The sequence below is a fragment of the Nematolebias whitei genome, chromosome 12 (genome assembly GCF_014905685.2).
Source record: "Nematolebias whitei isolate Nwh7 chromosome 12, NemWhi1, whole genome shotgun sequence".
Taxonomy (NCBI): domain Eukaryota; kingdom Metazoa; phylum Chordata; class Actinopteri; order Cyprinodontiformes; family Rivulidae; genus Nematolebias; species Nematolebias whitei.
The window spans coordinates 33,630,374-33,652,725 of NC_056509.1; the positions used below are offsets into that span (position 1 = coordinate 33,630,374).

Genomic DNA, 22,352 nt, shown 5'->3' on the forward strand with positions numbered 1-22,352 from the left:
CCCACAGTGGATCCTAAGAAACTGGCTGCAGATGCCGTCCGATCCGTCCACCCAGACTCGGCTGACCTCTCAGTTCCGCTGGACTGTAGGACCGCTTGAATGCTGGGCTGAACTCCTCCCAGAGCGATGGCCACTCCTCCCAGCAGTCTGCCGAGCTCCTCATAGCTGTGGACAGTCAACTGTAGGTGCTGAGGGACGATCCTGTCCTTCCACTGTCATGAGCCGTGTTTCCTGCTAGTTCCAGGATCTCAGTGGCCAGGCACTCGAGCACAGCTGGCTGGTAGATGAGAATGCGTCCACATAACATCCTTTTCAACTCATTTGAGAGTTGGGGCTGTAGTTGAGATATTATTTGAGCTTTTGAAATGTTAATCAGCTGCTGTTGTTGTAGAAAACAGCCTTGTTGCCATGGTTACGCATCATAACAAATGTCCAAAACTTTAAAAGTTTCAGTAAAAATCCTTCCAGCTGCACAGCATCTGATACCAGAGGAAACGATCATCCAAAAAATATGACTTACATCCAGAAAACCAGGAATTAAAGTTTCCAAAAGCAAAATCTCAGAATGAAAGTAACAGAGCTGCTCCAACATGCAGCCACCTTGAGCGGCGCAATTCTAGAAACATTATACATTTACATTATATTTAAATTTTAATCCAAGAAAACATTTAGAAGAAAAAAGTTGAAGATCATGTTATCACCACCAGAGGGCAGCATAATGAGCTCCAACTTTGTGTGGTTTTTTATTTATCTGCTACTCTTCCAATTTAGTTCAGTGTCCTTCCATTAAAACCATAAAGCACCTCACATTTTCCATCGTTAACAACATCCTAACTTTACTGGCGTTACACAACGTTCAGCTGACTCATCACGCCAGCCCGTGATCGTAAACAGCATTAAGAGATGGATTCGGACCAAACAAGGCCTTAAAACGACAGTAATTAAACAATATAAACTTAAAGTAGTTATTCACAGACTGTTTTCAACTTAGGGCGAGTTGAAGGCCAGTGAGAGAAAACCTCCAGTTCCTTAAGAGGGTTGGAGTTTGGACAACATTCTTTAGTAGATCCAAGGAGCTCTGAGAGCTTATAGGTCCAAACAGCCTTCAATGGCTGCCTTTCATCCTTTCCTTCAAGACATTCCCTGACTGATTAGAGATGACCACAACAGAGCCTTAAAAACAAACCATTTTAATTTAGGCTGAATGACATGACTGTGGCCAAACGCTCCAAGACTGTAGCTTTTCATTTAAAGACACGTAAAACGAACATGGTAGAAAAACTAATTAAAAACATATAAATCCTTACATTTTTTTTAAAAGTACATGTTGTAAATGTTTGGGTTTTTTTACACTGAAAACCTACAGGACTGAAATTTAAGATGTTGCTTTACAATTACAAACCAGAAACTAATATTATATTGATGTTATCCTTGCATGAAGCTGTGCTCTAGGTTGTTGTTTTTTTTTTTTTTTTTTAAAGGTATTTTGAAATGTAATTATTTTTGCATAAAATTACATGCAAACACCTCAGATTTTCATAATAATGAAGAAATAGTACAAAAATATACTTTTAAGGGGGAAAAAAACATGCCTGTGAGCAGCTAAATGTAAGATTAAGATCTGTTTGGACACAAAACTGGAGTGTTTTTTTTGTATGTTTGTTTGTTTGTTTGTTTGTTTGTTTTTTAAATATCGTATCATGGCCTCTGCATTAGAGTTGCATTCGAGCCCAAAGAATCTGATTCGACCCAGCCCCACCCCATAGCCATCATTTCCGGACCCCACTTGACCCGACAAAGTAACAGTACAGGTCCGAACCCAAAAAAAAAAAAAAAAAAACATTTTAATTAAGCCTTGACTGCTAATAGTTTTTAACAGTCGGTGGATGCGCGGACCGCGGTAAAGTTAGTTTCACATTGGACATTCGAGCTCCGTGGTTTCAGCGGTGTCTTCCTCTCCTTCAAGTTTGGCTGACCGAAATCAGACTGACTGCATTGGATCGAACGAGAGTAACACGCCGCTGAAGCCAAGGAGCTCGAACGTCCGTCAAACTTTACCGCGGTGACGCGCGGCTGAATAAAAGGGGCAGAAGATCAGAGCTGAGGGGGTGTTTGTCTGTTCATGGCCATCAAACAGCACTAAAACCCTATTTCTGCCTGCATTCTGATTTATTCAGACACGGACCCTGCTCTGACATGTCTGCTTTGGGATCTCGCCTGTTTGGGTCGTCGGCCGCACGCGTTCGCTGAGTGCAGTGGCTGAACATCCATTTGGGCGATGGATCACTTCCTGGCAGTACAGTCTCATCTGAAGCTTAACTGAACTTTATTTTACCTCTTTCAAGGCCGGTCAGTTCCCGGTGAAATGGCCGGGTGCGGCTGGTGATTGTGTGGCAAGCCATGTTGTCATATAATCTAATTATTTGGCAAGTCGTCACATAATTAGATTTTTTTTTTTTTTTTTTTTTTTTTTATGGCAAGCCATATTGCCATATAAATGGATCGCGGTTGATCCGCTGACACAATCAAAAGCCCGACACCGACCCGGCCCACCCATCCAGCGCATTATCATGGCCCACTCCACCCTAAATTCGGGTCGGGTTGGGCTTTGGGCCCGGGTTAGAAATGACAGCTCTACTCTGAATGACAAATTATTTAAAAAATAAAAGGCATATGTAGAGTCTGTGCCTCACTAAACATCTGTGAAGGTTGATCATAAGAATGAAGATTTTTGATGTTTGTGCGACTGAAATACCAAACAAAATGATCTGTATAAACTTTAAACTCGGGCAGCACTGTGGCACAGTTGGTAGAGCTTCTACCTCTCGGCGAGAAGGTCGCTAGTTCAAATCCCAGTCCAGGGGACCTTTCTGGGTGGAGTTTGCTTGTTCTCTCCATGCATGCGTGGGTTTTCTTCACGTACTCCAGTTTCCTCCCACAGACCAAAAACATGCATGTTAGGCTGATTGGTAACTCTAAATTGTCCCTAGGTGTGAGTGAGAGAGTGAATGGGTTGTCTCGTTTGTGTCCCTGTGATGGACAGAGACCTGTCCAGGGTGTCCCCCGTGATGGATGGACATGAACACCAGTGACCCCGGCAACCCAAAAGGAAGAAGTGGGTAAACTGGATAACTTTAAACTCCACTCAGACTGTATGCAAGCAGAAGAAACTGAGGAGCACTGTGGCCCTCCCCAGGAGTGATTAGCTAACAAAACCAATGTCGTGAATACCTAGAGTGACTTTTACACACTTAAAGGTGTGCTTTTAATCGTGTGTATATTTGCTTCCGTCACTCTTGATGGATGTGAGATGAGAGGGCTACTCCTCTAAAAGCCCTTTTTGTTTCTTTACCTTCTTTTGGGGCTGTAAAAGCATGTGTCTTCTCAATCAATTAAGGGACTCGATCTTCAGTAAGAAAGAACTGAGGGGCACTGCTGCAGATTGACAAAGGGAAACAATAAAATCCCAGAGCTGAGTATCTGATCACCCATTTCCAACGCACCTGGATATGCGAGGCGTTGATGTAACCCGTGTTGTTTTCTTTGTTGGGCACAAGCTCGACTCGATTCTCCTCGTAAGGGACGACATCACGAAAACGGTTGCGCTCCAGGTTTTCGGGCAAAGTTGCCGTCGTGACAACGCAGTTCACCCTCTTCTTAGGCACCTGCTCGTACTCAGTGAAGACCCGCTCCTCCTCCAGCTTCAGCTCCAAGGTCTTACACTGGGGTGCAAACAGAAAAAGAAGAGGGGTTAGTTCTCAAACACCAAGCATTTATTGGTTCCTCTTTGGGCACAGCAAGGATTTCGTTATAATGGTTGTTGCTTCACTGAAAATGGACTTTAGCATTCGAACTGATTTAACGCAGCTTCAAAACCTGAACAAAAGAAGAAGGGGTGGGCATTCTTCTTCAGGGTGCTACGTATTTAATAAACCAGTCATGTTTGGGAGAGCAGAATATCTTTCTTTCTTCCCCTTTTTTCCTCCATGGCTGCCTCGCTCGCCCCGTCTCGGGTCACATTCTTCACATAGCAGCAGGCCCAGAGACGATAATCACCACCATGCCACACGTTCCACAGCCCACTAAGGGGATTGCCCTCAATAGCTTAGCAACAGTCGGGGACGAAAAACCTGCTTTCACACCCCCCCAGAGCAAATAATCTGAGTGGGAAGAAGAATTAATGAAAATCATGTGATCACCATGAGTGAGCCAGATTTTCTTGGTTCAACTGTAATTTCAGATTTAGTGATTTTGGAAATTAAACAAATCTACAGTGGCCTCACAATGGTTGAAGCCTGAAATGGTTAATCTAAACTAAAAAGAGCACTGAAGATGATAGAACGATCTTACCAGAATTAGCAGAACAATTATAATACTTTGTTAAAGTGATGAAATCCTTGGAGAAAGTAACTTACCTTTTCGTCCGTAGCTGATTTGGCACCTTCTTCTGCTGGGTTTTGGGCAGCGGGCATTCGGGCTACGTAGAGGCCGTTGAGGGCGGCCATCATCAGTGGTCTGTTCATGGAGTCCACAGACATCTTTTGTCTTTCCAGCGTCTTCAAAAGAGAGGAAAATCCCGGTGTCATGACCGCAGGCATTGATTGTAAAACAAAGGGTCTACGTATGCGCATGACCAAAACGAGTGGCGCTACCTGTCCTCGTGTGGTCTGACAGCAGGTGTGAAACAAGTCCAGTTCACAAAACATCAAGAAAGATCTACATCTGTCCCTATATATTTTTTTAATGACCTCTCTATTTGTTTCTGCCTACCTTACTGCCTACTGAGTCACTCAAACTTTATGTTGCTGCAGAGTCCCTCCTTCCACCAAGGATTATCTCGTCTAACCTGTGATGCTATTAAACCTCTTAGACAGCTCCGCCTCCTTCGTCCACTGTGGGACAGTCAAAACGACAGCTGGACAGTCCAACAGGGGTTCCCTTTATGCATTAGAAAGAAAAATGCAGGTTGAATCAGGAGTGAAGAGCAGGACAGAAGTGAATTGTGTTGGAGGTTTATAGACACCACCACAGCAAGGCCAGTGATGGACAGAAGGGTTTATCACTCCCAGACGGGATGTGTTTGAACCCAAATGCTGTGTCATCTGCTTGTGTCTAAACAGAAGGCAAACCTGCACAAGAACCACCAACTCATGGCATAATCTGAGGGATTTGTACGGCTTTTAGCTGCCTGGGGGGGAACTCGGAGCCTAGTGCAACCCTCTTATGTACTGAAACTCAGATTACTGCTAATCAGAAGCTGTGAAACCTGCCTGTAAACAACAGACCATAAAATGTTCACCAAAATAACACTTACCCTATATTTCTGTTTCATAATAATGAGATATAATTTAACAAATTACACAAAAAGTATGTGCACATTTTATACAAACATCTCTTAATGAATAAATATTGATCTAAAGTTACTACAACAATAATCATTCATACTTAAATAAATTTATTAATAAACTAGGGGAAGGTTTGGCCCAGTGGTAAAGTGGTAACCTTTAAATCAGAGGTCAAAGGTCCAATTCCCAGTCCTGCAGATGCCAGATTGTCTTTGACAAGCCACTTAGAAGAGATTTTAAAAGGGCTCTTTACAAAAAGTGTAAAAAGTAAAACACAAAGCTCTGTTTGAGTGAGAAACATCGTAAAGTGCTTTGCAGAACTCCAAGTGGGTAAACGGGCACCGTCTGATTGTCTGTGGACCGTTTACATTTCATTTACATTTCATTTTCCTCATTCAGTCCAAACTGTTTTAACACTGAGGGGGGAATCGTCATCAAGGAGGCACCACATGTACACAGCAACAAATACAAAACTGTGGTTAGTCTTGGTACAAATTAAAATTTTATTGTGTCAAAGGTCCGTGCGGCACTTGTCAAGAAAAGTTTGTGAAATGTTTAGAAAAATAAAATCGGGGCAGGTTTTTTTTAACCTCAACAAAAAAAATAATTCCTTCGTTAAGAAATATTTAGCACTAATCTCCATGGATTGGATAATATTTTATAATAATAATAACAGTTAATTGATGTTCTACGTTTTTAAACAAGAAAACAATTGAAAGCCTGCTGAAATTATTTTTCATTAACTTTTAATCTGGTCAATAAGAAATAAATTATCTAAGGCATTTTAACTGTTAAGTTTTCCGAATGTGCGTTTCTGATGAAAACTGCTGAGAATTGTTAGACAACTTTTTAAAACGTGTAAAGCTGCCATCTTACCCTCTGAGCAATCTCCCTCTCCACGATGCTGTCCTCCAAGGAGAACATCTCCGACACCGGCCTCTCCCTCACCGGCTCCTTCCTCACCCTCTCCTTCACAATAGTCAAGTCTGGTTCTGAAATGGATGGACCTAAAACTGCTCCGTTTACCACACTCTGATCCCCTCGGGTCAGGGTCCCACCTGCACCCCCAGCTCCACAGACACCCTGGCTCTCCCCACAGTTAAGGCCTTGATTTAGGTCCATTGGTTCATGGCTGCAGTGTGGTGATGGATTGTGGTTGTGACGCTGGGTGAGGGTGTGATTGTGAGAGCGGATCTGAGCGTTGGCAGGAGGTCTTGGAGGACCAGGGTACTCTGGAGGGGGCTTGTTGGGCAGTTTAGCCAGAGCAGCCTGAAGCTGAGCACTGATGCTAATGTCCTCGTGGAGACCGGGAATCTGAACGTCCAGCTCAGGCCTCTCCTCTTCCTCCTCTTCTTCACTCTCACTGCTGTGTATGAGCATGGTAGCATTGGAAAGAGTCTTTTGGTGCTGGTAGGCCACTGCTGTAGGTGGCACCACAGAAGCCTCAGGTGCATTCTGGGCAGGTTTCTGCACAGGCAGTTCCTTCGGCTGCTGGGGCGGAGGTTGGGGCGGAGGCTGGGATGACGGCATCATGTGTTCTTTCAGAGTGTTCCTCCGAAGAAGAGGACCGTTCACGCTCTTCATCGCCAGCCCTTCCATCCCGCCTCCTCCGCCTCTCAGGCTGCTGATGACCTCCATGCTGTGTCTCTTGTTCAGAGTGGACCGGTGCTTCACAGCCGCAGTTAACGGTTCACTAACTTCCTGCAGGGATTGGTGGACCACGGCCGAGCTGTCCGGCTGGAAGGTCTTGACTGACAGCTGCACCATGCGGGTGACCAGCTCAGGACTGCTGCCCCCGATGCAGCGAAGACGGTGGCTGGCGAGGTCCGGCGTGCTGGTAGCTGGGCGAAAGGAGTTGGAGGGGTAAGGTGGAGGAGGACGCAACATGTGGTTTCTTAACATATTTGCTGTAGCTGCATAAGTTCCCATGTTGGCTCCTTGCTGTTTGGTGTTTGCCAGCTCAGGTGTGCTGACCGTATGGGAGATGGAGCTTCCAATATCTCCGCTGCTGTTTTCACCTCCATTGACACAGGGTGAATGGCAGGGACCCTGGCTGCTGACTGGTCCACCTGTATGGGGTCCATGAGACACTGGCTTACTGTAACTGATCTGTAAAAAGGGCATTAGGAAACAAAATCAGTGTAAGGTTAAATAAAACAATAAGTTAAAATAAAGGTCAAACTCAAAATCTATGGCTACCTGTGGTGTGTAAGGTCCAGGGCTGGGGCCGAGGCCATGATAAGGGCCCCTCTCCCTGATTTCTGGCTGGCTGTACACCAGAGCCTCCGGCTTACGATAAGCACATGCATTACTAATGTTCAGACTGCGCATCGACTGGCTGTGGAAGTCATGGTGGGCAGGGACCATGTGCCTCTTCTGCCGCATGACGGCATCGTAATCAGGTGTGGGCCGGTACGATGGAGCGATGATGGCACTGTGGCGGTGGCTGGGGATGTAGTCAGGGCGCATGAGCTCACTGCCGGGGATGCTGAGGTTGGAGGACATGGGCGAAGGTGCAACGAAAGTCTGGGAGCGATTGAGGGAGCCCAGGCTGGGGCTGCTGTACATGCTTCCATTGGTTACAGTGCCGTTTCGGAAAGGAAAGTCCACTGGATCCAGACTGGTCTCTGATTTGTAGTAAGGGTCTTCGTGGAAGATGCTGTCTACAGAGCAGAAAGGATGTTTAAAATAGTGACAGCTGTTTAAGCTGGCAAACAGAAGAAGCAAATGCATAGGTAAAAAAAGGAGCTAATTTTCTTGATAGTGAGTGTTGGACTGGCAACTGTGGTGCTCCGACTGTTCTAGTTTTTATTTTAATAATTCAAACGTAAAGCATCCTGATAGTAATGTATTTCAACTTCCATGTAATTTTCACGTGAAAGTAAAGCCAACACACACAATTCATCCTCACAAATGAACTAGAAAGTGATGCTTGAGGTCACACTCCAGAATAATCTCACGCCCACGCTTAGCACACCCAGAATGTTTTTCCCCACTATTTTATTGTCAAGCCAACGTGAGGAAAGGATTATAAGGCAGTGAGTGTGTGAACGAGTCAATGAAAGAGCGTAGCACAAATGAGGTCATCGTTCTGAGCCCCAAAAGCAAGGATCTAATTGGCTGGGAGGCTGTTAAAATACAAATGAGCTCCGAGTCAGACGGCTGATGGGAAAAACACGATTAGTTAAACTCTGACGTTTGAGTTATTGTCAGGCAGACAAAAATGTAAAAATAAAATCAAGTCCTGCTGTGGTTCAAGTGGTGACATGGAGAGGGTGGAGCTAGCTCTAAATCTGTGCATTTCACACTTACCTTGAGAGCTTTGCAAGTCCTGATAATGCTCATGCACCGACTGGAAGTTACAGGACTGGGGCCGGGTCTGAATAAAAAAAATTCATTTAGCACCGTTAAAAAGGCAGCACTGTAAGAGTTTCCAATTATCAGAAATTTCATTTTCCTTGCTTTGAAGAGTCAAGACAAGACTCCAGTCTTTAAACCACATGAACGTGGTAGATTTGCATATATACTGGGGATGGACTGTGCAGTTCCACACAGAACTTGTACCTAATTTAGTCTAGCCATTGTCTGGTTGGTTAGGAAGGAGAGGCAAAAATCACTGCCTTCATTGTCGCACCGGAAGCAACACCCAGGCCAACTTTCCAACAACGCCAACGCACATTAAAACCAAGACTTCATGGCAGAACAAGAACCTACCCTGAGTGGGAGGGTGGGATCGGATCACTTACCACGGCCATTTCTGAATTCCCTCAGTCTGTTGTCTTTGTAGCTCCGTTCTAGTTTCATCTGTTATTTCTGAACATTTTGCTTCCAAGAACACTTTTTTTTTTAAAGTGGTCCTAAGTTATATTTTGTCAAGCTTTTTTAAAGTTTTTTTTTGTAAGACGTTGGCTTCTTTATCACTTCTTTTAGTCCAGTACTGACCATTTTCAACGGAATGGTTTATGTTTTGTTGTTTTGTTAAGCCACATATGTTTGGCAAAAGTATGACGGAGATTTAGGGCCAAAAAAAATTAAAGCCATAAAATTACGAGAATAAAGTCGAATAAAATCTTAATATTACGAGAATAAAGTCATACGAGTTGGATCCACGACGCAACCTGTCAATCAATCTAGTAGGCGTGTCAGCAAATGACCAATCCGAAGCTAAATGAGTCGTAATATTATCCGAACTCCGACACGATAAAGCAGAGTTTACTGCATTTTTTTTTTCATTCAACCTTTATTTAGACAGGTAAATCCCATTGAGCCTCGAGGACTCATTTACAAGAGAGACCTGATTTCAACAAAGAATGATGACAACAATGGACAATAGTGACAACAATAAACAGTTATAAAAAGTCATACTCCAGTTTTTTTTTGTTTTTTTTTTAACAAATAGGATGGCTAAAAAAAGGTAACAAAAAACAGCTAGATTATAAGGTAAATGTAGAAAACTAAAAACAGGAACATTTCTGCATTGGTCCCTGCCAGGAGTCCAACAGATTCTTAAAGCCACTTAGAGAGGTCAAGGTCGAGAGCTTCAAATCTTTTTGTAAGATATTCCAGGAAACAGGAGCAGAGTAGGAGAAGACCCTCTTGCCTAGTTTAGTCCTCACTGAGGGAACACTGCAAGTAATAATGTCCTGAGAGCGCACGCTGTAGCTGCACTCACGCAAAGACATGTAGGAGGAGATGTATGAAGGCAGCAGACCAAGAAGTGATTTAAAGATGAAAATGTACCAGTGAGAGAGTCTGCGTGACGTTAATGATGTCCAGTTAACCAGTGAATACAGGGTGCAGTGGTGGGTACGATAATCACAGCCAGTTATGAATCTTAGTGCACCATGATAGACACATCCAACATCTGCAGGGTTCTTGTAGGAGTGTTCATGTAGATAATGTCACCGTAATCAATGGAGGGAAGGAAAGTGACAGATACAAGGCGTTTCCTAGCGTTCAGGGTTAGACAGGATCTGTTTCTGAAAAAGAAACCTTTCAGTTTCTTTACCAAGTTTTCCACATGGAGCTTAAAAGAGAGATGCGAGTCGACCAAGATACCCAAATATTTATAGGAATCAACAAACTCAATGGGGACACCATTTGAGGATAAAATCGGAGGAAGAACTGCTGGGACCAACTTCCTATTTGAAAAAAGCATCCCTTTGGTTTTGTCAGCATTTAGGACAAGTTTGAGGCGCAACAAATCTGTCTGGATGTTGTTGAATGCAGATTTCAAAAGCTGGAAAGCCTTATCAACTGTTTTAACTGTGGTAAAATGAAGAATGTTGAGCATCTTGTTAAGTTATACTTTGGTATAGGTTTTATAAATAAGGAGATAGTTAATCTGTTAGCGCATCAGATTATTATCAGTATCAGGACTTTGAACCTACTTACAGTACGGTGGTACGCTCTGATGGGCTGCAGCAGCTCCTCTGCAGGTAAGGAGCATTTAGCTTCAGATTGGTCATTTACTGACACGTCTACTGGATTGATTGACATGTTGCGCTGTGGATCCGACTCAAGGTGAAAAAAAACACGAGAGCTGAAAAAAAAGTCTTGTGCTACTTTATTCCCGTAATATTAAGACTTTATTCAACTTTATTTTCATAATACTATGACTTGATTCTCGTAATTTTATGTTTTGTTTTGTTTTATTTCTTAGCGTGCCCCTAAAGCTCTGTTGTACATAAGAACCAAACACAAAAAAAGACCAAAATTCAAGGAAAGAAGCAGTTGTGTCGACACACATTAACCTAATAAAGAATCACTTTTAGTAATTGGAATATTGCTAGTTACAAGCTAAAGTACTACTAGCTATAACTAGCTAGTAACTACCTAAAGATTTTAAAGATTTTTTTTACCAAGTTTGTTGTGTCAACACATAACAGACATCTTAGTTTAACAGACGATGTTATGTGTCGACTCACTCGTTGAACTCTTTAGCTAATTACTTGCTAACATGGTAGCTAGCTAATACTAGTAATTTTGCTAGTAGCAGCGCGTCACAAAGAAACAATTTGTTTCCTTTTATAAGTCAAATCTATAAATAAACACTAAAGATGGCAGAATTATAAATAAAATAGTATTTTAGCACCAACAGGATGTTTTCCAGAAGATTTTATCTGAAAACTTCATTTACCGTCCAACAATTTTCAGTCAGGTCATCTGGACAGTTTCTTTTTTTTGTGTGTGTGCTGAAACGTTTCACCTTCCATCCAGAAGGCTTCATCAGTCAAGGAAACACACAACACAAAACTGATTCTTCCCCCAACAACTTACTCCAAAGTGGAACCAACCAGTTATGTTGGTGAGCATGGACTATGTTGGTTCATTTACCGTATTTTTCGGACTATAAGGAGCACTTTAAATCCTTTAATTTTTCTCAAAAATCGACAGAGAGACTTAGAATCAGGTGCGCCTTATGTATTAATTCTGATTGTGCTTACTGACCTTGAACCGATTTGATGTGGTTATTGTGAATGAGTTGAATAAAGTTTGACTTATCTGTTTTGTTTAGCTTAATGTGCCTTATAGGCTGAAAAATACGGTAGTAAATAATTTCCTGAAGGGTGATAGATATTTTTATTTTTATGTCTAGTCTTTGCTGGATTATTTTCTGTTTATAAAAGACAAATTTCACATACCTTTTATCTAGTATGGATTTTTTTTAGGCCTAATGCATCCTATTTTGTTTACTTTGTTAAAATCTAAGCACAATGCACAATATGCAGTGTCACGGTCAGGTACAAGAAATGAACGAAATGAGTGAAAAAAGCGGACAAAGTCCCAAAATGTAAACAAAGAAAAACCTTCAGAATGCCTCAAATCTATAGATGAAGACTACTTTAAAAAAAGATTACAAATAGTCGTTGAAAGTAGTAATAAAGAAATATGGGGCGTAATAAGCTTTTGCACATGCAGACCAGAAACGGTCAAAATGATGACACTTGCAAACTGTACCAGAGACAAGCGGTGGTTCCAGGTGGGTCTCCTTCTAATTGGTGCCGGCGAGTGAGTGGGCCTAGTGAGAAAAACAACATAAATGATGATTCAACAAGAGTCAAATTGTATTTCACTAAACCGCAAGTACCATGACTTCTTTAGTAATCGCATAAAACAAATGTTGCAAACTTTGTTTTGTAGTTACATAACCTTCCAAAGATTTTCTGAACTCAGTTCTACAAACTTCACACACTGTAGTGGCCTTCAGAAGGCCTTGCGGTGCAACCTTGAGACTCACTCGATGCAGATTTTGTTCTGTTTGTAGAATTTGTGTCTGGCCGTGAAAAGACGAGCAATGTACTTGGCCATTTCCATATCCTCCTGCAGAGAATCGCACAAAAAGAAAAAAGAAAACATTGACAGTTTTATTTACTGGAAATCAAGCCTGAAGCAGCCTCTGATATTTTTCTTTGCTGTGGCGTCTGTGGATGGAACGTTCCATCGTGTAGGAAGTGTTTTGTGTTTGAATGTGCCGAGGAGAGCCTGCAGACACAACACCCACCATGTGAAAATTGATGGTGTCGTCTCTGCTCGTTATCTCCACTGTGATGGCCGACTTGTTGTGCGCTATGGTACCAATGTCCTTCCACCTGTTGCACACACACAGACGCATGCCAAAACAGGAATGCATGCAAAAAGTAAATTTTCCCACCGTGCATTTGTGCTAACCCCAAAAAGTAAGGCGCTTACTTGTGGAGCATAATGGATCTGCCATTTCTGTGTTTGACAAACAGTCCGATGAAAGACACACCAATGAAAATGTCATTTGTGTAGTTGTCCTGTGGGGGGGAAAGGGGAACACGTATCTTAAATGGAGCCCTCTCGTTAGCTGTGAAAAGGCTGCTAATGACAAATTTTATCCACCTTAGCAAGAAAGCTCTCCTGGCCAAAGCTGTCGAGCTTCTCCACCTCCTTAATGTAGAGCAGTTCTGCCTCAGCGGGCTGCATTCCACTTTAATGGACAAACAAACACCAACAGTTCATGCTCAATAATCCAGGTACAAATCCAACATTTAAGACACAAGACATTTTATTAACTAAATAGTTAGGAACCTTTGAAGTGGGGATAAAGGTTTATAAAAATAACATTCAGTTAAACTGCTATGGTTCAGGCTAGCAGTTAGCTTGTTGATCTGGTCAAAATTCAACTTCATTTCTCCAAACTGAGGTTGATCAAGGAGCTATCCACAACAGGTAAGACACTAAATGCTCATAACCTTTCCACAAAACCCAACTTCAAACACTGTTGCATTATTATTAAGCCTTTTATCTTTAGCTTGCTCACACATGCTGGGGCCTGGGTAACTGGGACCCTGTGCACACAGTTTCGTTCCACCACATGTACCACACATGATGCGAAGGACAATAAAGAAACCTTGACTGCACTTATTTATTAGATTAGAAAGTGAAGCTGCTGTTACCAGTGACTTTTGTGCTCCTCAGCAACTCTCTTGGTCCAGTCCTCCTGCACCTCCTCTCCATTAGGCCAGTTCTGCAAATAAAACAAACAAAAAAAACAAAGTAAACAAAACAGCAAATGACAGATAGGACAAAGAAAAAACAAGCCAAAAATCAGGAAATAATCAGACAGAAGATTGAAGACAGAGATGGGAAAGATAAACCCAACTTTTCAGTCCCAAAGAGAGACTTTGCTCTCAGACTGCAGGTTTACTTGTGGTTCCTAGAGTTTCTAAAAGTAGAATGGGTGGCAGAGCTTTCACTTGTCAGGCAGGAACCAACTTCCAGTTTCTATCTGTGAGGCTGACACTTGTCTACATTTAAGACTAAACTCAAGACTTCTCTTTATGGTAAATCCTATAGTTAGGGTTGGCTTGGATTTCCCGAGCTATCCCTTAGATATGCTGCATTAGGTTTAGACTGACCACATTTCCTCATTCTGCTGCTGTTTTTACTCCCTCTACTGTTTGTGTTTGTATTTGGAATTATTTCTATCCTTATCACGTTTCTTTCTTTCCTCCCATAGAAACCCCACCTGGACCAATCCTTCTGTGTCTCTTTCCCGTCTTCTAACTTCATCCAGTCGAGGCAGATGGCCACCCATCCTGAGCTCGGTTCTGCTGGAGCTTTCTTCCTGTTAAAAGGGAGTTTTTCCCCTGAATGTTTTTGTACAGGGTCCTGAGATTACATTTTGTTGTGAATTAGTGCCGTCTAACTAAACCGAACTAGAGTAAATTAACCCATTAACACCCATTCTCAAGGAGTAAACCGTTACGAATCTGGTAACTGAATAACTGCAGCTTAGCTAGCAATAATCACCTGATGTCAATCTAGCTCAACACTAACGACACAGTTGAAGCTCTGTCTGCCTGTCTGTCAGGTATGCATTAGGAGGAGGATCTCAGATACAAGAATGTGTGCCTTCGAGCTGTATATTCACAGGGGGACAGACACAAAATGTGTATTTAAACATTAAAACTCACCACTGGGAAGAGCGCGTACTCCCTGAGGAAGTCCTGAGAAGGGAAGTCAGTGAAGTCTCCAAAGTCAGCTAAAAATTATAACCACAAAATTTGAGCATTAAAAGAAAAAAAAACATGGATTTGGTTGATTTGAAACTCAGCTCTGAAGGTTAAAGAGCTCATTTCATATTCATGTCAAATCTGCAAATATTCCATCTGTAAAGCTGAATGTTTACTGAATTCAATCTTTTTAATAAACAAGGTTGTTGTCTAAAGTAGTAAACTGTGTGCTATATTTTCTCATTTTCACAACATCTGGTATAAAAGGCCCAAAACAGAAGTTTCCTTCATACTGAAAAATCAAGACATGTTCTTCAGACATGAAATATTTTAAATATTTTGTGTAGCTGTCTAATAATTATGTAATCTTGGAAATTCAAGAGTAAAAAAAAAAAAAAAAAAACTTTTCCTTTGCAAGGAAACTTTGATCAGGTGTTTATTTTAAAATGTTTGAATCTTGTTCTAAAAGATTGTAGCTGCATTAAAAAAAATAAACTAAATGAATTTCTGTGTACAGCCTTTCAGATTAACACCAGCGTAGTTTCATCTTCACTAAACTCCCTGAATTGTTCCAGCAAATTACACAGATTAAAAAACAAAATAATCTGATGTTAGACTCTTGGAATTATCAGAATCTTTTTTTTTTATTATTTAAATTAGTGTGTTTTATGAAGGCATACACCCTGTCCAACACATTAGAGTGCAAATAAATCTAGAGTATTTTTTTATCTTTCTTTGCATTTCTGCTTTACGAGTCAAGATTGCAAAACTATTTGGACACATTATCAACCCACGCGTGTGTAGCCAATCTTCACAACACGGCCGTTCTTCAGATAGGGCTTGTACGAAGCACTGAGTGCTGTTTGTTGGACAAAAGCGGAGGCTCCTTGCCTCCTGACAGATAAGAGTCTTCCTCCTGCAGCCGAAGCTAACCTTGGAGCTGCTGATAAGCTGTAATGATAAGTTAAACGTCTGTTTACATTTCCCCCTGGAACACAGACGGCACCCAGGAACAAGCCGGAGAGGATCGAGTGTGCGTATGTGCTTGTTAGGACTGATAGGAGCTGAAGTGGACCGGGTTCTCCCTTTGGTATGCAGCCATATAAGGCAGGGGAGTCGAGATGACCTGCAGACGCATGAGTTGTGCGCACTCTTCTCTGTTGCTGCCTGACTTTCTAGTAAATCATTAAAAGTTTCCCCCGTTCAGGTTTTACCTTGTACTGCTAGGCCAGCTAGTCTGATGCCCTGCTCCACGGTGCACGGGAGGCGTCCGTCCAGCACCTCCTTCTTCACCTGCAGGTAATACTGATACCTACAAAGAAAGGAGGGGAGAAAATAAACAGAAATCAACTAGAGACATAGCATTTCCTGTAAACACGCAGTGTGAATGCTTATTGCGGAAGGAATTTTGCTGAAAGCCGCTGAAGCTGAAACCAGGATAAAAAGATTTCATTGCTGTAAGTGTGAGTTGATTTTGAACAGGTTCAAGGTGACTTTTTGTCATTCGCATCACGTGTGGTACATGAGGTGGAATGAAATTGTGTGCTCAAGGTCCCAGTTACACCCAAAAACAGCAATAATATAAACTATAAAAAAAATAAAACAGTATACAAGCATCTACGATATATGCTAAACGGTAATCCAGTGGTTCCCAACACTGGTCCCTGAGGAACACCATCCTGCATGTTTTAGCTGTTTCCCTGCTTTGACACCTGATTTGAATGATTCGGTGATTGAGGCTTCGGCAGAACTTGAGGAAGTAATTCAATCATTAAATCAGGTGTGTTGAAGCAGAGAAACAACTAAAACATGCAGAGTGGTGTTCCTCAGGGACCAGGGTTCGAAACTACTGTATTAAACAGCAGCCTGGGCTGACATTTGCTGAAAGCAGGAAACTAAAAGTGGAAAGCAGTAAAAAAAAACAGGTGAAATGTGTTAATTTTTAAAAAAAAGCTGAACAGAACAACAATGTAGCTGAAATAGGCAGAGAGATTGAACAGATTACAAAAAAATTGGAAATGAGAAGAAAATCTCATTAAAACTAATAAACAAAACCAGGCGTGGTTGCGAAAAGTCAACGTTGGAATTGTTTGGCTCTCTGGGAAAATTAAAAAAACAGCCTTGGTGTGTGGTTGTATCGCACGTTTATTAGCTTTCAGAAATAGCAAATTTTAGATTGTTAGTAACCGTTTCCTCGCACTGCTTTTGTAAAACTCATAATGGGAAACATGGCGAGTACAAGCTCGAACACATTTGTCCAAAAATAGCAAGAGCAGCTTTGGGCTTTCAGCAACTGAAGAATTATAAACAAGGTGACACCACACAGATTCTGTTTCTGCTCCGTGCGACAGAAAATGTGCGTCAAGGCTGTCCTGGCAGCAGTCCTCGCCACTTTCAACAAAGCCAGAGAGGCCTGCTGCAGAAGAAGTGAGGAATGAGTGAATCACCTCTGGATGAAATACCACTGACTCATTTCTGACTTGAGTGGAACGCCAAGGAAAAGCTCACATGATTTTATAAGTTTGCAACAGTTTTTTCAGGGAAACGGAGGACGTAGCATCGAGCAATGAGTAGAATCGCCGAGGGACGTTCAAAAGTGCTGTGCAAACGAGGGAGCAACTTTCACCGTAGTTTTAGGTAGTGGTGGTTTTGCTGCGCAAGCCGATACGCTGACGGCGCTCAGATTGCTAAACCCGCTGACTTCAGAAAATGTGGTGAAAGTCACAAAACCAAGATGCTGAAATACACAACGCTTCTAAAGTTTCTGAGCTCCCTTTGTCCCCTTTTAGTCTCGGTCCAGCTGGATGTTTGTCTTTAGAGGAATCAGTGACCACACAGGAGGAAAGGGAGGACTGTCAGGGTGACTGGGCTCAGCCGCTTTAAAACTTGTGCACCGTTTCCTGTTTGCTGCCATGGCAACCACAGGCTTTCCAATGTGAACAGCGAGCCGCCGCCTCTGACACGCATTTACAAAGTTAATACACAGATGGTCCACGCTAGAGTGACCAAATCAGGGTAGCCCAATTAGTCGTTCACTTGTTTCTCAAAACACAACAACTCCTGAGTTGTTTCATTTGTGAACCTCGCTCACTCTCATCTTGAACCGCTTGGTTCGTGTGTTTTCATATCCACCACCACCTCACATTTTTTTATAGTTCATATTTTCTGTCACATTCTCTCCCCTGTTTGCTTTTTTGAGCTCCTCTAGGCATACACCCGGGCCTATAATCTGACCCTGCCCTCCTCCCCTGTCATTACACCCGTTTTCTGAGATGCCATTCTGTTCCCGTGGCAACCCTCTAATTTGCTAACCTCAACCACAGAGGCTACAGCAAAGGGGTGGGGCCTAATGTGGTCAGAAGAGGAGGAGCCTCGCAAACAGAAAATAAAATAACTTCCAAACGATTGTGGATTTTGTTTTTACAAACTCTCCAGATTTTCCCCCTGCAACCTCTGAATGAGGTCTAGGGAAATGTTGAGGTTGGCGGTGGTTGGTTCTCATTCTGAGGTTGACTGGTAACAACGTGATGGTGTTTATATACACATGCAAGGCCAGCAGTGGTGAGGCGGACGGTAAACTGCTGAAATAACTCAGCATAGGTTGAAGCGCGATAGTAAAAGGCAGTCAGTTTCCACGAAAGGATGAATCTCACTAAACTCAGCTTAAACAAAGTTTGTTTTTTGTTTTTTTCCAGGTACAATAGCCTTATTTCTTCATAGCTAAATAGACAACAATGTAAACATTTATAATTAAATGTAGAACTCTTTACGGGCACAAATAGTGGCAATGGCAGCTAGCTGTAGCACTTCTGGTTCAGCCTCAAACACGTCCTGCAGGAACATCATAATATTCCTGCGGGAGTAACAGTGTGGTGCGAAACTGATGGCATATATACATTTATAAAATAGGTAGTCTTCAAAGTTCATGCTCAATAATCCAGGTAAAAAAATTCCAACAAAGTTAAGTCAGGTCATCTGGATGGTTTCTTTGTGTTGAAACGTTTCTTCCTTCATCCAAAGGACTTCATCAGTCCGAGGAGCTACAACAAACTCTGTCCCATTAGCACACTCACACAGTAGGCCACCCAGTTTGATGGAGAGAAGATGGTTTCTGGAGTCCGCCCTCTGCGCCGTCGACTCCTCTGAGAATTTTTTTTACCTGAATTATTGAGCATGAACTTTGATGTTTTGAACCACTTTGACCATTGGCTGCCTCAGAGGAGTTGACGAGGGAGAGGGCGGACTCCAGAAACCATCTTATCACCATCAAACTGGATGGCCCACTATGTGAGTGTGCTGCTTGTGGGACTGAGTTTGTTGTGGCTTCTCGGACTGATGAAGTCCTTTGGATGAATGACGAAACGTTTCAACACCAAGAAACCGTCCAGAGGACCCGACTTAACTTTGCTGGATTTATAAAATAATGTTTGCAATAATAGCTTGGAAATCTTTGAGACGAGTTGTTTTAAGACGGCCGCAGTTCGTCTTAAAACTAGCTGCTTATTGCCACTTTGGTAATACCTTATAAACAAATCGTACGCTGATGTCCCCCATCTCTGATGGATTTCAAAAGTGAATGTTTGTAGTTTTGAAAAGAGTTTTTCAAAAACTTCTGGACTGGAATTGAACAGGTAAGCAAACGTTTATGGTGCAAGATATTAAAGTGGGTATGAGTTATACGGTGTATAAAGACAGAGGTATGTTTTTCTATTTCTTGTCCGAGGCAGCACAGAGTGACGGATCCTGGTGAGTGGAGGGAGCCATTGAATCTACAGCCAGGTGCAATGGCGGAGCCAAGGGGTGGCCATTGGTGGCCTTGGCTGCATCAATTAATCTTTGACCACCCCAGGCATCATCCCAGTCATTTGAGTAAATTACACTTTTAAACAATAGAAAAAAAACTAGAACGCATAGTTTCCTCAAAAGGTAGGGGTGGTATGTTTACATGTATGTACAGCGCTGCCATCTTGGATTTTGACTTGGCAACCCAATTTGGGATTGTGGCCTTATTTAATTTTAGAGGCAGCCACACCAAAATAGAAGTGAGCATATTGCTTATTTTCCAAGTTATCCAGTTCATAAGGTTTACATATATGAGGGCAGCCATCTTGGATTTTGACACGGCAACCCAATTTTCTAAAGGAACCTTTCTTATGCCACACCAAAATGGAAGTCTATGTCACTTATATTTCAAGTTATTGCGCTCACAACAGGCATGGACGGATGGATGAAGGGTATTTCCAATTCCAATTTTCGCTCTGCAATGGGGGACAATAATGTTTTGCACAATCTTATGCAACATTGGAAGATTGCAAGAGATGTGTTAGCACTCCGACTTTATATCTCAGTTACCACCACGCCAAAATGTAGCTCAGTATGTGTAAAACTGTCCAAGGTGCATCCATTTATGTATTGGTTAATCTCAATTAGCTGCGGTGAAAATTAAATGACTCCAAAAATGAATTGTTGTAGACGTCCATTCAATGATTACCATCTGTGCTACACTAAAATCTATCCAATGTTTCATAGGGAAATATTGCCAACAGACAAACATGAAAACAAACATTTTTTTATTTTAAATGAGGTTATCAACATTCAATCTCAAATGTGACCACTATTAGTTGTTAAGACTTCCACAGACCTTCACTTTGAAAGATCTGAACTATCCCTCGAAGGAAAAACGGTTTGACCATGTTGATCTGCGTGCCCGTTCATACTTGTGCACAAAGAAGCCCTTATAGTAACACACACCTGGCATGTGCTGCATGTCAGCGTGACATCACAACGCTGAGCCATACATGGACACGAGGTCGAGCCTTCCTTCCATCCCTGCAGAAGAGTCTGCTGGCAGCCCAGACACCGTCCCGAGCACAAAGAGTCTTTTATAAACCCACGCATGTCCAGGCCCCACTCAGAGACATGCTGCCAGATGTCCGAACGGCTCAGACAACAAGCCTGCGAGCATGAACGAATGTGAGCATGTGTGTACATATGGTTGAACCCTCCCCTCCTTCGCCCCCGCCACCTCTGCAGTGTTGTGACCCTGGGCACCCCCCTCCCCGCCGTCGGCCCTGTGATGGGTCCAGACGGTTTGTGTGGGAGGCAGGATTTCACTTTGAAATGTGTTGAATCAGCACGGAGCACAACAGAGTACAGCTCTGTGTGTGTGTGTGTGTGTGTGTGTGTGTGTGTGTGTGTGTAACTGGGAGTGTGCTGGTGGACAAAGCTTGGATTTCAGGGCTGTCAGGGATGGGGTAGCATTTAGGGGCTGCTGATCCCAGCGGATCCTGTTCCGGTCAACAGCTCTCCTTTAGGTTTCCTCACTTTCTTTTCCTGAGCTAGTTTTCCTCTCCTTCATATCAAACAGAAGCTTTCAACCACACACACACACATACACACACACACCATGTGCTGAAATTAGACCCACAGGAGCTCTAATTACAAATTGTAGACGCTGTTAAAATCTGTTTGATTGTGAAGAATGAAGCAATTAATCAGTCGCCGGGGAGCTGTTCCGTCTTAATTGTTTCTGCTGACATTAGTTTTATGGAGACTTTGACGCAGCTGAATTCTCATAGAGTTGAGGACTATTTAAGTTTTTCTCTCTCTCTCAAGGTTTGTCCTGCATTTTAGCTTTGAATGAAGAAAACAGCGGCAGCTCCAAGTCTGTTATTCGGATCACAGTTCCTGAAAGTGCGTCTTCGATAAAAAAGCTTTTTCTCTGTTGGAAATATATATTTGGAAAGAGTTTGTTTAAACCAACTCATTACGCTCTGATTACACGTTTAGGATTTTCTTATAGTGGTCACCTTTTTCTAAACACTGCCCAACAATAGGCTCCCAGATGTGAATTTGTACAGCTGTTTATCATCTTATATCGTTACCAACCATCAAATATTCCGAGAAAGTGCTTTTGTGATATCTACACGACTAATTTAAAGAGATGCTTCAGATCGTTTGAAGTGGGATTCTGGGGGAAGGTTAGCCCCCAGGTAAGACATTAATTGTTAACAGCCTTTCTACATGAGCCCACTTTAAAAGATCTGAAGTATCCCTTTAAGGAGATAACATTGTCAGTGATCACACCTGGAGTTTTCTGTAGATGTTATTAAAGAGACTGTTTGAAAAGTTTGAACTCGAAATTTTAAAAGTATCTTGAACTCTGAGTTGTTTTCTGGATTTAGTGATACGTACCATATTTTCCACCGTACACGTCGCCCCCCCCCCCCCAAATAAGTCGCATCAGTCCATATATGTCTAATAAAGTGGAAAAATACATACATAAGTACATCACATCTATTGTGCGTCACCAATGACAACCCAGAAATGTGGGCCGGTGTGCCAAAAATCGATTGGCTTCCAAATGGCGGACGCGGGAGTGTGCACAGGAGGACTTTAACAAGAATTTAACAAGATTAACACTTATAACAATTACTTGTTTGCTCAAGATTATAGTAAAGATGTGTCTCAGTTGAACTTTTGCTTAATAAATGCACTTTGACAGTCAAATCAGCTGCATTTTAAA

The 22,352-nt window shown here is 42.3% G+C and overlaps 2 protein-coding genes across 2 annotated transcripts in view; one reads left to right on the forward strand and one right to left on the reverse strand.

The window, feature by feature from the left end:
• Positions 1 to 15,071, forward strand: part of smyd2b (SET and MYND domain containing 2b) — a 32,646-nt gene extending 17,575 nt beyond the window's left edge. Inside the window, exon 13 of the mRNA XM_037685860.1 lies at positions 14,332 to 15,071. The gene's annotated coding sequence lies outside the window, so the exon portion shown is untranslated. The remainder of the gene's footprint in view (positions 1 to 14,331) is intronic.
• The window catches only part of LOC119418546 (tyrosine-protein phosphatase non-receptor type 14), a 30,292-nt gene that overhangs the window by 2,310 nt on the left and 5,630 nt on the right, over positions 1 to 22,352 (reverse strand). The window contains exons 3-15 of the mRNA XM_037685859.1: positions 16,042 to 16,139; positions 14,789 to 14,856; positions 13,769 to 13,839; positions 13,212 to 13,299; positions 13,038 to 13,126; positions 12,850 to 12,937; positions 12,586 to 12,668; positions 12,306 to 12,366; positions 8,658 to 8,724; positions 7,545 to 8,008; positions 6,222 to 7,454; positions 4,416 to 4,556; positions 3,504 to 3,722 (exon numbers count right to left, since the gene is read on the reverse strand). Of these exons, the coding sequence (XP_037541787.1) occupies positions 3,504 to 3,722; positions 4,416 to 4,556; positions 6,222 to 7,454; positions 7,545 to 8,008; positions 8,658 to 8,724; positions 12,306 to 12,366; positions 12,586 to 12,668; positions 12,850 to 12,937; positions 13,038 to 13,126; positions 13,212 to 13,299; positions 13,769 to 13,839; positions 14,789 to 14,856; positions 16,042 to 16,139 (2,770 nt within the window). The remainder of the gene's footprint in view (positions 1 to 3,503; positions 3,723 to 4,415; positions 4,557 to 6,221; positions 7,455 to 7,544; positions 8,009 to 8,657; positions 8,725 to 12,305; positions 12,367 to 12,585; positions 12,669 to 12,849; positions 12,938 to 13,037; positions 13,127 to 13,211; positions 13,300 to 13,768; positions 13,840 to 14,788; positions 14,857 to 16,041; positions 16,140 to 22,352) is intronic.